The following is a 14481-nucleotide window of genomic DNA, read 5'->3' as shown; positions in this document are numbered from 1 at the left end:
ATGAATCAATAGACTCAATACTCAATATACACATTACACATACATGAATTTAAAAAGTGATTAATATCAAATATCAATAAACAGTTGAAAATATATGAATACAATATTACAAATTTATAACATAGCACATGTCACCACCAAAAAGAATGACGTGGAGGGTCTTCATAATTTGCATCTGTATCTTGAGATTGGGATGAGAAATTATCTCCCCATCCTTGTAGAAATACATAGTTGAATAAACCCAAGTTTGCGTCATTTCGTTGTTGCTCTTGAAAATGTACTAGTGATGAAAATCCTCCTGAATAATGTTCATAAGTTGAGGCGGGGACTGACTCTGGGTAGTGTGTAGAAGAAGACTCACTAGATCCTGAGATTCCTGATCCACTAGGATAAAAATGTGAGTCACGAGATGCATAATGTGGATATGCTGGATGAGATCCATATGACTGTGATGATGAACCATCTAAACCAAAGTCGCCAAAACTACGAACCACGCCATATGAATCTTCAGTAGAATCACTAGGGTCACCATGAGCACTCCTTCTCCTAGGTTGTGAAGATTGGTTCCCTGGAGGAATACCCAAGTCATAATTTTCAAGTATGTCATGTATTCCATAAGGATCAAAAGGATGTATATCCCTTACAAATGATGTCTCTGTGTCATATCCATAATTATATTCTACATCGCCGCCTCCATAACCACCACTGCCACCCCCCAACCCCAACTCCAGCACCACTATTACCATCATCATCACTTGTGGGGCTCAAACCAATATTGTCATCACTTTGTGTACGTTCAGGACTTAAACTTGAATCATCATGCGCGTTTATTGGTGGTTGATCACTTCCTTCTGTAGTACCACCAACTTCTTCATTTAACTAATTTGAATTGTCCTGACCGTCGAGTAGTGGTGTCTCTCTCTCCTCTAACCATTGTCTTAAAGGATCATCTTTTTCGAAAATGTAGACAAATTTATAGGATTGAAACCCTCTTTAATTTCTCATTGGCTTCTTCTCATTGAACGTCTTAACTTTAACCTCATGTAGTAACGTACGAAAACAAGTTTTTGTAGTCTCATGTACTTTAATCTATTTTTTGTTTTCGTATGGATAAGGCTAAAAGTGCTCAAATTACGCTCACAGTTCGAAGCTGATGTGGTCTCTTTGGAGCTCAGGAGCACACAAGCCATAATGAATCCACCATTCAATTGCATGAATAATTAAAAAGAGTTTTATGTTAGTATAACATATATTTCAAAAGACAAATTTGAACATAAAGAGAGAAAATGGAGTTATTCATCCATTATTTAGCTATATAGTCATATTTACCAAGATTTGTTTGTTTCACTACTCCTTGAGCCAACGGGGTTCCAAAAGTCTCTAGCCTATCTCGATATAGCAACAAGTAAAAAATGATGATTGTGAAATATAATTAATTAATTAGATGTATTAATAATTATTCTTGAAAGTATTACAAAATACTAGAATAATTCATTATTCAATTTAATGGAACCAATACTTACTTGATTAATAGCCCGAATTTGAGTATCTATATCGGATACTAACTTGGTTATCACTTTTTTAACCCCATCCATGACTTCTCTAGCAACTTCATTAGAGGATGGGACACCATAAATAAATTGTGGCTTCAAAAAATATCCTACGATTAAATTTAGAAACATATTAATCAATAGTTTTGTAATGTAACTATGCATAATTTAAAAGTTAAAATAATAAGAAATTGTATTTGATTTACACTTTCTAGCAGTGTGCAAATCTTGGTGCAACTGAAAACTCCACTGGTTGTCAATAATTTTTCAATAGTCTTTGTAAAACCGACAATCTTTTTGAATGACCAACTTCGCCCCATCAATTGTCTCGTATATGAAGTCCATGGTTGGTTGTTCATCACCATCAACCAATTTAAGAACTTTCACCAAGGGTTCTTGCACTTTAATTATATCAGAGGCCTTTTACCAAAACTCTTTGCCTAAGATAATTTTCTTTGAATCATATGTTGGGCCTGATTTTGCCATCCCAAACCTTAAGTTTTTCCAAACATCAGATGTAAAATTTCCCTTAATGCTTGTTTATGCTTGACAATGATCTCCAAAGCAATGAAATTTGTGGCAAATCGAGTGATGGCAGGGTGAAATAACTCTCTATTATTTGTGAATTTTTTCATGAAATTCACTGTCCATGTGTGGTTGTAAATAAATGAGGTTATTGTTTTTGCATCTTCTAAAACCTTTACGTTACTTTTCTTACTAATATCTTCAAGAATAAGGTTTATGTAATGAGCTGCACATGCTGTCCAATAGAGATTTGGCCTCTTCTGCATTAATAATTTTCCTCCTGCCTTCATTGCAGTTTCATTATCAGTCACTACTTGGACAATATTCTCCTCTCCAATTTCTTTAACCACCTCGTCCATTAATCTGAAATGAAATTATAAATTCAATAATTACTACTATTTAATTAAAAACATGCAAGTCCATAATACTATTTGCATATACAATTAAAATTAAAAAATTACCTGAAATAATATTCGGCTGTTTTGCTTGGCAGATCAGAGGCATCAACTGATTTATGAAACACGGTGTCTCTATCGCAATAAACTAAAAGGTTTATAATGTGTTTTCTAGTTGGTCTTGACCAAACATCACACATAAGTGTTACACATCTCTCCTTCCAAATTCCAGCAAAAGAAGCTATATAATTTTTCATTTCTTGATACTCTTGCTCCAAATAAATTTCAGATATCTCATAGGGTGATGGACCCTTCACCCCCTTTCCAACCTCTGCAGCAATATCAAGCATAGGCTGCATAAATGGAGAGTTAGTTACATTCGCTAGAATTTGATTATAAATTAGGAATTTTCCAACTGCTTTTCTTAATTTACTTCTTAAACCTTTCAATAACTTAGTGTTGATTTTTGGTTGTTTCACACTCTTGCTTATTTCTAAAATAGGATCCATTGCCTTTAGTCTAGCTTTAGGGGTATCAGAATTCATCCATTGTCGTCCACTACCTCCAGCTTCTCGACCACTATAAGATCGAGCTCCTGCTCTATTGAAACCACTAGTAGCACCACTGCTAGAGCCACCTCTCTCTTCTTAAGTATTACCCCTTCCAGTTGTTCTTGCTCGAAATCTTTGTCTCTCTTCCCATTGTTGCTGTGATCGTATGCTTTCTTGTCGAGCAAATCTCATACTTTCTTCTTCCAAGTCTTCTTCATCACTCAAATTCTCAAAATTTCCTCTAATTTGGGCTTCTGCTTCTTCTTGCCTTTTTTATTTATCTCTATTTTTCTTAGCATACTGTTGTAGATGTTTCATCATTTGTTCTCTTACTTGTGTGGTCACATTTGAGCATCTAGCTACTTGACCATTTTTATGTGCCAAGTGTTGTTTCAAGCGTGTAATGCCCCCTTTAATTATCTTCCCACATAACTTACACATAATAACATGTCTATTACTGTCCACCGCAGTACCAAAATGTCATCCAATATCCTTATTAGGTAAGTTCTCATTTCCTCTATCACGTGACATATTGATAGACTTAATTTGATGATCTCTACACAAAACATAGAGAAAATATAAAGTTACAACCTTTCTACAAAAATGACAGGAATAATATAATTAGTAATTTAGTAAATATTAACTAATAAGAACTAAATAGTCCTTCTAATTTTAAATACTTATTACGTAAAAATAAAATATAATATTTGCTTAAAAATAATAAGTAATGTTTATTATTTTTATATTAAAATAAACAAAATTATAAAATATTAGATATTTTATTACAAAAAAAATATATTCCTTTATCTTTAAAAAGATATTTTTATTATTTTTTATAACTTGATTTTATTTTCATTTATAACTATAAGAAATTGACATTGTAATTTTAAAGGTGAAAAAGACTTTTGCTCTACTTTCATATACATCACAACATCACTACTAGAGATCCATACATTACAAATTGACTATTTAACTTTTTAAGCATTTTCTCAGTATATGGATTAAAATAAATTTTTTTCTACAAATTCCAGTAGTAATTAGTAAAAATTAGAATTATTAATGTATTAACTATTAGGTTAAATATTTTTTTATTAAGTTATCAATTTTTACTTTATTTGATAACTAAAAACAAAAAATAGATCATGTAAAGATTTATTTTACCTAATTTTAAATTTAAGGTCAAATGATGTTTTAAAACTTAAAAAATATTAATAAATAGGAAATATGTGATGGAACTAGATTTTCATAATTACCTTTCAAAAAATATAAGACAATTAAAATATTTATAAATTAAGAAAATTTTATTTTACATAATTATTAATGATTTCTAATTTTTTACTCTATTAAATTACTCTTTTTTTTTTAATTCAATTTAACAAACATAATTTACAACAAAATATAATTTTAAAAAAAAAAACATAATGATAAGACTTAGTGGCTAGTGTTGTGGGTATTGAGTGTTGAGTGTTTGAGTGTCTCATACGCTGGGGAGTCGAGTGAGACCGAGAGAGGGGAGGGGACTTAGAGGAGCCTCGAAGGAGCGAAGGTTGCGAAGCACAAACGACAGCGATTACTTCAAGCTCCAAAGATAAATCGAGGGGCTGGCTGGTGGCGAGTGCGATGACTGGCGGAGGAAGGTGCCGACGGGCTATCGGCGACCCGCAGAGGCGGCGGAGCTGCTGCAAACCTGTCGCCGGTGTCTCGCCAAGCTGCTGCAACTACAGGTCTGCAATTCTCAAGTCCTGGAAGGCTGCGAAGATGAGTAGATATGCTCAATGTGGTCACTTTTAGTCTTCGAAGAAGTGAAACTTTCTTATTGCTTTGACCAACAAATTTTCAAGGTAAGTTTTTTACTTTCCATTTTACTCTTTAAATGTTAGACTTAGATTGAATGGCAAATGGGTATGGGGAGAGGGGGAAAGCAGCGCTGCAACCTGTAGCAGAAAGCCTTCAGGGAATCTGCAAGTTGTCAGCCATGTAACGGTCCGTAACGGACCGTTACGACGTGTAACTTTGGGGTATCAGCCGTTACGTGCCGTTACAGCTGTGAATTTTTTTCGAACCACATTATCGACCCGTATCGGTTTCGGAGCCTTCGATTTCCGTTACGTATCAGCCGTTATTTAAAACCATGGTTTTGTCCTCATTCACACACTTCTTGGGAAAACTTCCTAGAAAGTCACTTATCACAAGATTACTCCAAGTCAAGTACGCTTAATCATAAAAATCTTATGAAAAAACTTCCAAAAAGAAAGGTACACTTTATTGATATGGATAACAACATATAATCATTTTTAAGCCTTTCTTCCACGGAGTATCACATATAGTCTTATATGTAAATCTCAAAATACTCTCATATGATAATACTATTATATTGTATTCAAACATAAATTTAAATGTATAATACTCATCGCACCCCTGTTGAGCTTAGTTTAAATAACAAGGAGGTTTCGAGTATAAATGGCTCAAAGGTCCCCCCCCCCCCCTCCAATCCCATTTGTAGTAGAATTCAAGTGAATAACCCTTGTAAATATGAGTCATGACTCAATAGGATTAGACTTTGAAGACAAAAAGATTTAGGAGTATACGATGGCCTCTGTGAAATCATCTGTAATAGTTGTAATCTAACTCCGACGATCGAGATATTGTTCTTTTTAGCTTACTAGTTTCGTGATTTTATGTGATGAAAAAGTAATTGATATAGCTAGTTGGGATAAAATCATTCTTTTAAATTCAAGATGTTTATAATAGATGATGGCATTATTATTTTCATTAATTTAAATAATTTGTAAATTAATAATATTTTATGATAAAAAGAATGTAATTTAATAAGGGCATGGAATGTCATGGGCAACAAAGAATGATTGGATGGAGGTGGTATCAAATATTGTTTCTCACCCTCTTCCAATTAAATGTGCCTCCTAAAGCTAATAATAAATTAAAGCTGCCAGCCTAAGCAGTTGTGAGTCAATTCTTAATTCTTTTTCTTTCTTCTTAAATAATCATAATAAATTAGTTTTTATTTATAATTTTTGAAAAATAGGGATTCAATCCTGGAGCTCTGACTTCATTTAAAGCCAAATTCTGCAGGAAGATTTAGTAGTGCACATCTCCTTTTCATTGCCTTGTATTTATTTATTTTTTAAAAGCTTATTTTGTACTATTCAAACATAAAGAGAGACTGGCTTGCTGAAAATTTTGGGGTGTTCACACTTGCATTAATTTGAAGTGGGGATGGCTCATGGGTGCGCATTTTTTTTTATATCAAACACTGAAAGTGTTCAAGTGTACATTACTCTATCTGGTTTATGTTATTCACTTAAAAATGTCTCCCAAGTGAAACTAAGGGAAAGAAAAGAAACTCACCCACCCTTAGTAGTAAAAATGGGCAAAAACTAAAAAAGGATTTTGAATTCAATCACTTCTCCTCAACTTGTCCAGAATTTTATTTATTTATTTATTTATTTTTATTTATGTAAGAACTCCGATCACCAACTAATCCTTAGAAACACTGAACACCCTATTTTTTAGGGGTTATCAAAATAATAATAATAATAATAATAATAATAGAAGGCATTGCTCGGGCAGCGTCAACCCTTTGGTAAGTAAAATTTGTTTGACTCCTAGTGGGTTTTTGACAAAACCCACCACCTGCCCGGTGACCGGTGTTCTCATTTCAGAGTTTTCAGGTCCCATTTAAATTTAATTTTTGCAGCCCTCTTCCTCCCCCCCAACAATATTCATAATTTTATTTTTTTTGTTTTATTTCAACCTGTATCGAACCGCTCAAAACCCATGCCATAGGTTTTAGAGTTTCAGAAAGCAATACCAGCTGAGGGAGATGACCACAAGTGTGAACGATGGAGAGCAGAGCAGGCCGGAGAGGGAGTCGCGGGATTAGGGCGGAGGAAGCCACCGACCTGTGAGGAGCGTGGAGCCTACGGGCCTCCGAGCGAGACAACCAGAGTGGACTGGTCCTCTTGGGTTTGGACGCGGGGACTGCGGAGTTCTCTCATATCAAAACAAACTCGATTTGTTTGTTAGCTGTTGTCCGCCGTATCCCTGTTTTGAACCTCTCCTCCCTCCCCCACTCTGTTCACACCTCCCCCCTCCAGTCCTCTGTTTAAATCTCCTTCTTTGGCTCTCTGTCTCTCCTCTGTTCATCGGCCCTCATAACTAATTTCTGTTCTGGGTTCGAGCTTGAGCTATGGCGGTGGCGATGAGGGGAAGAGCAGACCTTCAAATCCAGAAGAAATGGAAAGATAGAGAAACAAGTCCGGAACGGACCAAAGTTTGGACTGAACCTAGCAAGCCCAAGGCGACCGAGCGCAGAGTCCCGGTTGTTTACTATCTGTCCAGGAATGGTCAGCTCGAGCATCCGCATTTCATGGAGGTCCCTCTATCCTCTTCCGAAGGTCTCTATCTCAGAGGTAATTAAGACCAACTTCATTCTGCTAAATAGCAATTTCTCAATAATTTTGCCCTGTTTGGTTGCCGAGAAAGGCAATTGCAAGTCATTTTTTGTCCTTTTATTTTCCCTGAAGTTGAATATGGTTGTTTTGAGCTAGGTTGAATGGCAGCTTTCGTTTCTATATGCATTTATCGGCTGCCAAATTTTCTTCAATTTAGCAAATTGTTAGAGTAGCTTTCTTGTTCTCTGAATGTCTCTGTTCGTCAGATGTCATCAACCGGTTAATCTTCCTCAGAGGGAAAGCCATGCCGAGCATGTATTCGTGGTCTTCTAAGCGGTACAATTCGCCGCTTCAGTTTCTCATCTTTAGTTCTTACGCCGTAGGATATAATTCTACCTAGTTCAATTTCGTTGCTGATGGAGCGTTCAATTTCAGGAGCTACAAGAACGGGTTTGTGTGGCACGATTTGGCGGAGAACGATTTCATCTACCCAGCGCACGGCCACGAGTATGTTCTCAAAGGATCGGAGCTTCTTGACGCACCTCCCAACGCCATATCTCACGAAACGGTCTCTCCCAATTCGCAGAAACCTCCGGCGTCGGAAATGCACAAACCCGGCGAAGATCCCGATTTTCGAATCGTCACGCGGCGGAGGAACCAGTCTTGGAGTTCGAGCGACTTTAACGAGTACAAAGTCTACAAGGCCGAGTCCAGCGGCGACCTCGCCGGTAAAGCCGCCGACGCGGCTACTCAAACCGACGAAAAGAGAAGACGGCGGAGAGCCATCAGAGAACGAGCAGAAAAAGAAGAAGACGAAGAAAGAGAAGAAGAGGAGGTACGGAGTGAAGAGATTCAAAAGAAGAGTGAGGAGGAAGAAGCGGTGTACGAGCACCCGAGCACGGAGCTGAGCAGAGAAGAGATCTCTCCTCCGCCGTCGGATTCGAGCCCGGAAACCCTAGAAGCACTGATGAAAGCTGACGGGAAGCTGATCCGGTGCTCCGCGGGTGCAGTAGAGGAGGGGCAGCATGAGACGGGGAGGAATCTGGCGAGCGGGAGGATGAGGGCGTCTTCGGTGCTGATGCAGCTGATATCGTGCGGTTCGATGTCGTTCAGGGACTGTGGGGCGGGAGCGGTGAAGGAGCTGCCGTTGATGAGGATGCCACGTGGAGGGAATCAGGTGGGTAAGGAGGGGGAGCCGTTGATGGGGGCCCCAGGCATTGGTGGAGGGGCAAGGGTGGAAGATAAAGAGTACTTCAGCGGAAGTCTGATAGAGAGAAAGAAAGATGAATTCCCTGCTTTGAAGAGGTCTTCTTCTTACAATGCTGACGGGTACTCTTCTCTCTCTCTCTCTCTCTTTCTCGCTCTGGTCTTCTATTCGCACTCACATAATTTAAATTTCTGACAGAAAGCATCATTTGAAGTTCAAAGTAATTTTTAGGTTTCCACAATTATTTTTTCAAAAAAAGAAGGTACTTTTTGTAATTATTTTGGAAAATGAGAATAAAAATAAAAATGAAAATGAAAATAATTTTCTACAATTAAACACTGCTTTATTATTTAAGACAATATGTGATGGAGTAGATGGTAATATAAGTTGAGGTTGGGGTTTATTGCAGGTGCTCGCGGAGGTTGGAGTTGGCGGAGGAAGGGGTAGATGGAGTGAGAGCCAAATGCATCCCCAGGAAGTCCAAGCCAACGCCACCGTCACCAACTCCTGCATGTCATCTCCAACAACTATGACGACCACCACCCTCCTCATTATTCACCTCTCTCTCTCTCTCTCTCTCTCTCTCTCTCTCTCTCTCTCTCTCTCCTACCAGTACCACCACTCCTACTTACATACAGTAGCAGCCTGCTTATTTGAATTAATAGTTGTTGATGATGATGTTCAAGAAATGCAATATTTCTATTCGGGAGACAGTCATAGCTAGCGCGACGCGCCTTTTCCCATGACAATTCAACAGGTACACCAAATGTAACAACACCACACTTTCCATCTATCACAATCCATCCCCCGATATACATATATATGTTTTTTGTTTTTTGCTTTTTAACCTAAAATGTAGAATTTGGTAGAAACTTAACTTTCATGTGCCCCAACGGGGGTTAATCGAAGGGAGAAGTTAAAGAAGCAAATTAAGAGGAGGAATTAATGGGTAAATGTAATAGTGTGGAAGCTAGACGCTGGCCTGTTGAAATTTTTGGACTGCCATGTGCGAGGGCTGCCATGCTCGCTACGGCACGGCGATCCACCACCTCCATGCATATACATGGAAGCTATAAATCGGAATTAATAATAATATTACAGCCGGAGAGAGAGGGAGAGGGACCGACTCATGACTTTGTTGAACAAATATTAGGTAAGGGAGGAGGGGCGGGGGGGTGGGGGGTTGGTTTCAGATTTGATTTGCACTGATTTCGGGGATGGATGGGAGAACTGAATTGATGATAGTGAAAAAGAATAATGCCTTGGGGATTACTTTGCAGGCATGGAAAATGGAGATTTTGGATTTGTCAAGCTCTTAGGCATATAGGATGTGTTGGCTGCTTCGTCTTCTTCTTCTCTATTTTTCACTGTGTGGTGAGGGTAGGGGGGTTATGCACGTGAGCTCACATGTGGTGTTGGGTCCTCATGACTTTAATTAATTAATTAATTCCTACATTGGTATAGGTTTAGCGTGGGAATTGTGGACTGCCTCTGCTGTTAGGAATTTGTGAGCAGTAAACATACGCTAGAAAAATAAGACACACTAGAAATTATGTGGTTCAGTTTAAATTGACTTACGTCCACGAAGTAGATCACAATCTCTTATGAAATCGGGAGAAAAATACAAACTTTCAGGCAGCTCTCTCTCTGCACTCTTCCTTACTCTCTTCTCTACACACACCTACCTCTCCTCTATGTTCTCTTTATTTATAGATGATTGGAGGAATTATATTAAATGGTGATGGAGGAATTACAATAAATCGGCAATCTATAGCCGCAGACACAGCTCAACGCGGCTTGCACCAGCTTGCACGCGTCACCAGCTCACACACCGCGTCTTTGGCTCTATCTACTCAACAATCTCCCACTTGGAGACGGATACGCCTCCTCAACCAGTGATAAATGATGTGCTCAAATATGTTTTCAAGCATGAAGACCAATTAAAGTTGAACACAACTTCAACTTTTCTGTAGTCACCACCTTTGTCAACATATCTGTTGAATTCCTGCTACCTTGGATTTTTTTTAGTGTCAACACTTCATCCTCTAATAGAGATCTGACGAAATGATAACGTAATTCAATGTGTTTGGTTCTGGAATGAAATGTAGAGTTCTTTGCCAGATGTATCGCACTTTTACTGTTGATGTACAAAACATTCATTTCTTACTTTATTCTGAGCTCTGTTAACAAACTTTGAAGTCAAATCATTTCTTTATTTGCTTCTATCACTGCTACGTACTCAACTTCTGTAGTGGATAGAACAACAATCTTCTGTACCTGTGATATTCAACTAACAATTGTTGTGCCAACAGTGAATATATACCTGGCGGTGCTTCTGCGATGATAAAATTCACCTGCAAAATCAAAATCTACATACCCTTGAATTTTCAAGTTGCTTTTGTCGAAACATAGACATTTATCAATAGTGACACGTAGATATCTCAAAATCCACTTCACTGCTTCCCAATGAGTCTTTCCTAGATTTGATATATACCTGCTCACAACTCCCACTACTTGGCCAATATCTGGTATGGTACCAACCATAGCATACATGAGACTTCCAATGACAGAGGCGTATGATACCTTAGCCATGAAATCTTTTTTTTCATCTGTCTGAGAAGACTGATCCTTAGAGATACGAAAGTGACCTGCCAATGGTGTATTTACTGCATTGGCGTTGCTCATGTTAAACCTCCGTAAAACACTGCTAATGTACTCTGACTGAGATAACCGTAATGTACATTGTTGTTTATCTCTAGAGATTCACATCCCAAGAAAATGTTTTGTAGGATCCAAGTCTTTTATGTCAAACTCCTCTAACAATTGCTATTTCAATTTTCTGATCTCTTCTATATTTGATCCTGCGACTAGCATATCATCAACATATAACAATAGGATAATATAGTTAGTACGATACCTTTTAAAGTAGCAAGAGTGATCGACATTGTACTTTTGAAAATTTTTCCTCTGCATACAACTGTCAAACTTCTTGTATCATTGCCTAAGAGTTTGTTTGAAACCATACAAGCTCTTCTTCAATCTGCACATAAGATCTTTTTACCTTTAATTGAGTAACCTTACGACTGTTGCATATAAATTTCCTCATCAAGGTCACCATGAAGAAATGTCATCTTCACGTCCAACTACTCAATGTAGTCAATTCCTTCCTTTTGCTCGAAACCTTTGACTACTAACCGGGCTTTATACCCCTTGGATACATCATGCTCTTCTTTGATCTTGTACACCCATTTTTTGTGAAGAACTTTCTTACCTTTGGGTAACTTAGCTAGTTCCTATGTTTTGTTGGAGGTAAGAGACTTCATCTCGTCTTTCATTGCAAGCTCCCACTTGCTCGAATCTTCTGCCTGACATACTTCAACATGTCATTCAAGTTCTCCTCAATCTGTAAGAAGTAAATGATTCATATACCTCTTATTTGGTATATACTACCGAGAAGATCTCCTAAACTCTGGAGCTGGAGTAGAAGGTGGTGGTGCAACAATCTGCTCCACAGGTTCCTCTGCTTGAGGATTCTCGGTGTTCTGCTAAGGATTCTCGGTGTTCCGCTGACGTGTCCTTACACCTTCTAGGACATCATTCACATCTACATAGGTTGTTTCAAACTCTGTAGGTTTTATTGTGTGTTTATCTTTGTACATTACCTTTTCATCAAAAAACACATCTCTACTTCTGATCACCATTTTGTTTTCATCATTCCAAATGCGATACCTATATTCATTTCCACCATAACCAACGAAGGTGCATTTCCGGAATTTTGAATCAAGTTTATTCCTGACATGGTCATTGATATGTACATATGCAACACAATAAAAAACTCTCAAATGTGAAAGTTTTACCTCTTTACCACTCCATACTTCTTCTGGTAGTCTATAGTCCAATGGTACTAATGGACTCCTGTTAATCTAATCAAGTAAGCTGTTGTGTTGACTGTTTCTGCCCAAAACATCTTTGGTAAACCTAACTGCATACGCATGCTTCTGGCTTTTTTCTGTCAACGATTTATTCATCCGTTCGGCTACGCCGTTGTGCTGAGGTGTACTTGGCAGAGATCTTTTAATTATGATACTATGCTCATAGCAGAATTTCTTGAACTCAGTGTCATCATACTCACCACCGTTATCGGTTCTCAATTTCTTGATTTTCAAACCAGTTTCATTTTCAACCATTGCTTTCCAAATTTTAAAAGCATCAAATACATCAGATTTGTTCTTTAGGAAGTAAACTCATAACTTTTGTGAATGATCGTCAATAAATGTTACGAAGTAATGCTTCTCAGTTGTGGATGAAATGGTTATTGGTCCCCATACATCTGAATGGACTAGCTTAAGTCTCTCCTTCTTTGGGATACTAGTGTTCGTCTGGAAACTGACCCTCTTCTATTTCCCAAGTATGCAATCTTCACATATGTCATTCTTCACTGACTGTAAATCACTCAACTTTCCTTTTGAGTGCATCACTCTGAGTCCCTTCTCTCTTAAGTGTTCGAGTTGTTAATGCCAAATGTTGCTATCATCATTTCATGTAACAACTGTAATAGACATGCATGCATTAAGGGTTACATAAAGAATTCCACTTTTCTTACCTCATGCAATCACCATTGCACCCTTCGAAGTTTTCCATTCATCACCTATGAAAGTTATGTTATATCCTTCATCTGCTAGTTGACCAACTAAGATCAAGTTCTTCCTCAGGTATGGAATATATTTTACAACTCTTAGTTTTCATACTGACCCGTTTATCTTGATCTTCATTGTCCCCTTGCCAGCAATGTCACAAGGTTGATCATTGCCAAGGTATACTTTACTGAAGTCACCTGGTGTATACTCCTTTAGACAATTTCTACTGCAAGTGGCATGAAATGAAGCTCTAGAGTCTAACACCCAAGACTCCTTTTTGCTCTCTAAAGAGCAAATCAACATATCATCATTTTCTGAAGTAACATTTGCTTATGCTTTTGCCTTCGTCTCATATTCTTTCTTCAGATCTTTGCACTGGTTTCTGTAATAACCAATTTTTTCATAGTTCCAGCACTCAATATTCTTTGTGCCTTGGGAACCTATGTCTTGAGAACCTCTTGGTTTTTTGGATCTGGACCACCTGGGCCTAGATCTGCCGTGATTGTTTGATCGTTCATGTCTGCTTCCTTTGCCTCGACTTTCCATGTTCAAGGTTGAACTTGAAGTGGAACTATGATTTGACTGCATTCTGATTTCTTCCGTCAAAATCATGCTGACGACCTCATTGTATACTAGCTTTGATTTCCTTGCAGAGCTATTGATTGTAGTAATAATACCATTCCAACTTTCGGGTAACTAACTGATAATCAGTAGAACACAAATCTCATTATCAAATGTAATCTCGACTAAAGCGAGTTGATCCGACAACTCCTTGAAACTATTCAAATGCCTGTTAAAATTTTCACTTGCAAACATGGTCATAGTAAATAACCTTTTCATAAGATGTACCTTATTAGCGGCTGGCGGCTGCTCGTACATATTAAAAAGCGCATCCATAAGAGATTTGGTGAATGGTATGTGCTTGATATTAAATGTCATAGACTTTGACAATGTCATTCTGATAGCTCCGAGAGCTTTCCGGTCAAGCAACTCCCACTTGTCCTCGTTCATAGATCCTAGCTTCCCCTTCAATAGCAAGTGCAACTCCTTCCCAAATAAGTAATCTTCAATCTGCATATTCCAGAAACTGAAATTGTTGCCGTTAAACATCTCGATTTTTGAGCTTTTTTCGTTCGACATCTCGATTCGCTGATCTATAGATGGAATTAGCTCAAATGGACAGTACAGTTGGATTTGGAATAGT

The 14481-nt window shown here is 37.9% G+C and overlaps 1 protein-coding gene across 1 annotated transcript; it reads left to right on the top strand.

Annotated features, from left to right (window-relative positions):
- Window positions 1-6665: 6665 nt before the first annotated feature.
- LOC131149533 (protein SOSEKI 5) lies at window positions 6666-9353 on the top strand. The gene is made up of 4 exons (XM_058100069.1): window positions 6666-7451; window positions 7700-7769; window positions 7869-8762; window positions 9050-9353. The coding sequence occupies exons 1-4, from the start codon at window positions 7229-7231 to the stop codon at window positions 9171-9173; spliced, it is 1311 nt and encodes a 436-aa protein (XP_057956052.1). The 5' UTR covers window positions 6666-7228; the 3' UTR covers window positions 9174-9353.
- The last annotated feature ends 5128 nt before the right edge of the window (window positions 9354-14481 follow it).

The sequence above is a fragment of the Malania oleifera genome, chromosome 2 (assembly GCF_029873635.1).
Source record: "Malania oleifera isolate guangnan ecotype guangnan chromosome 2, ASM2987363v1, whole genome shotgun sequence".
Taxonomy (NCBI): domain Eukaryota; kingdom Viridiplantae; phylum Streptophyta; class Magnoliopsida; order Santalales; family Ximeniaceae; genus Malania; species Malania oleifera.
This window is presented reverse-complemented; position numbering and strand designations above follow the sequence as displayed.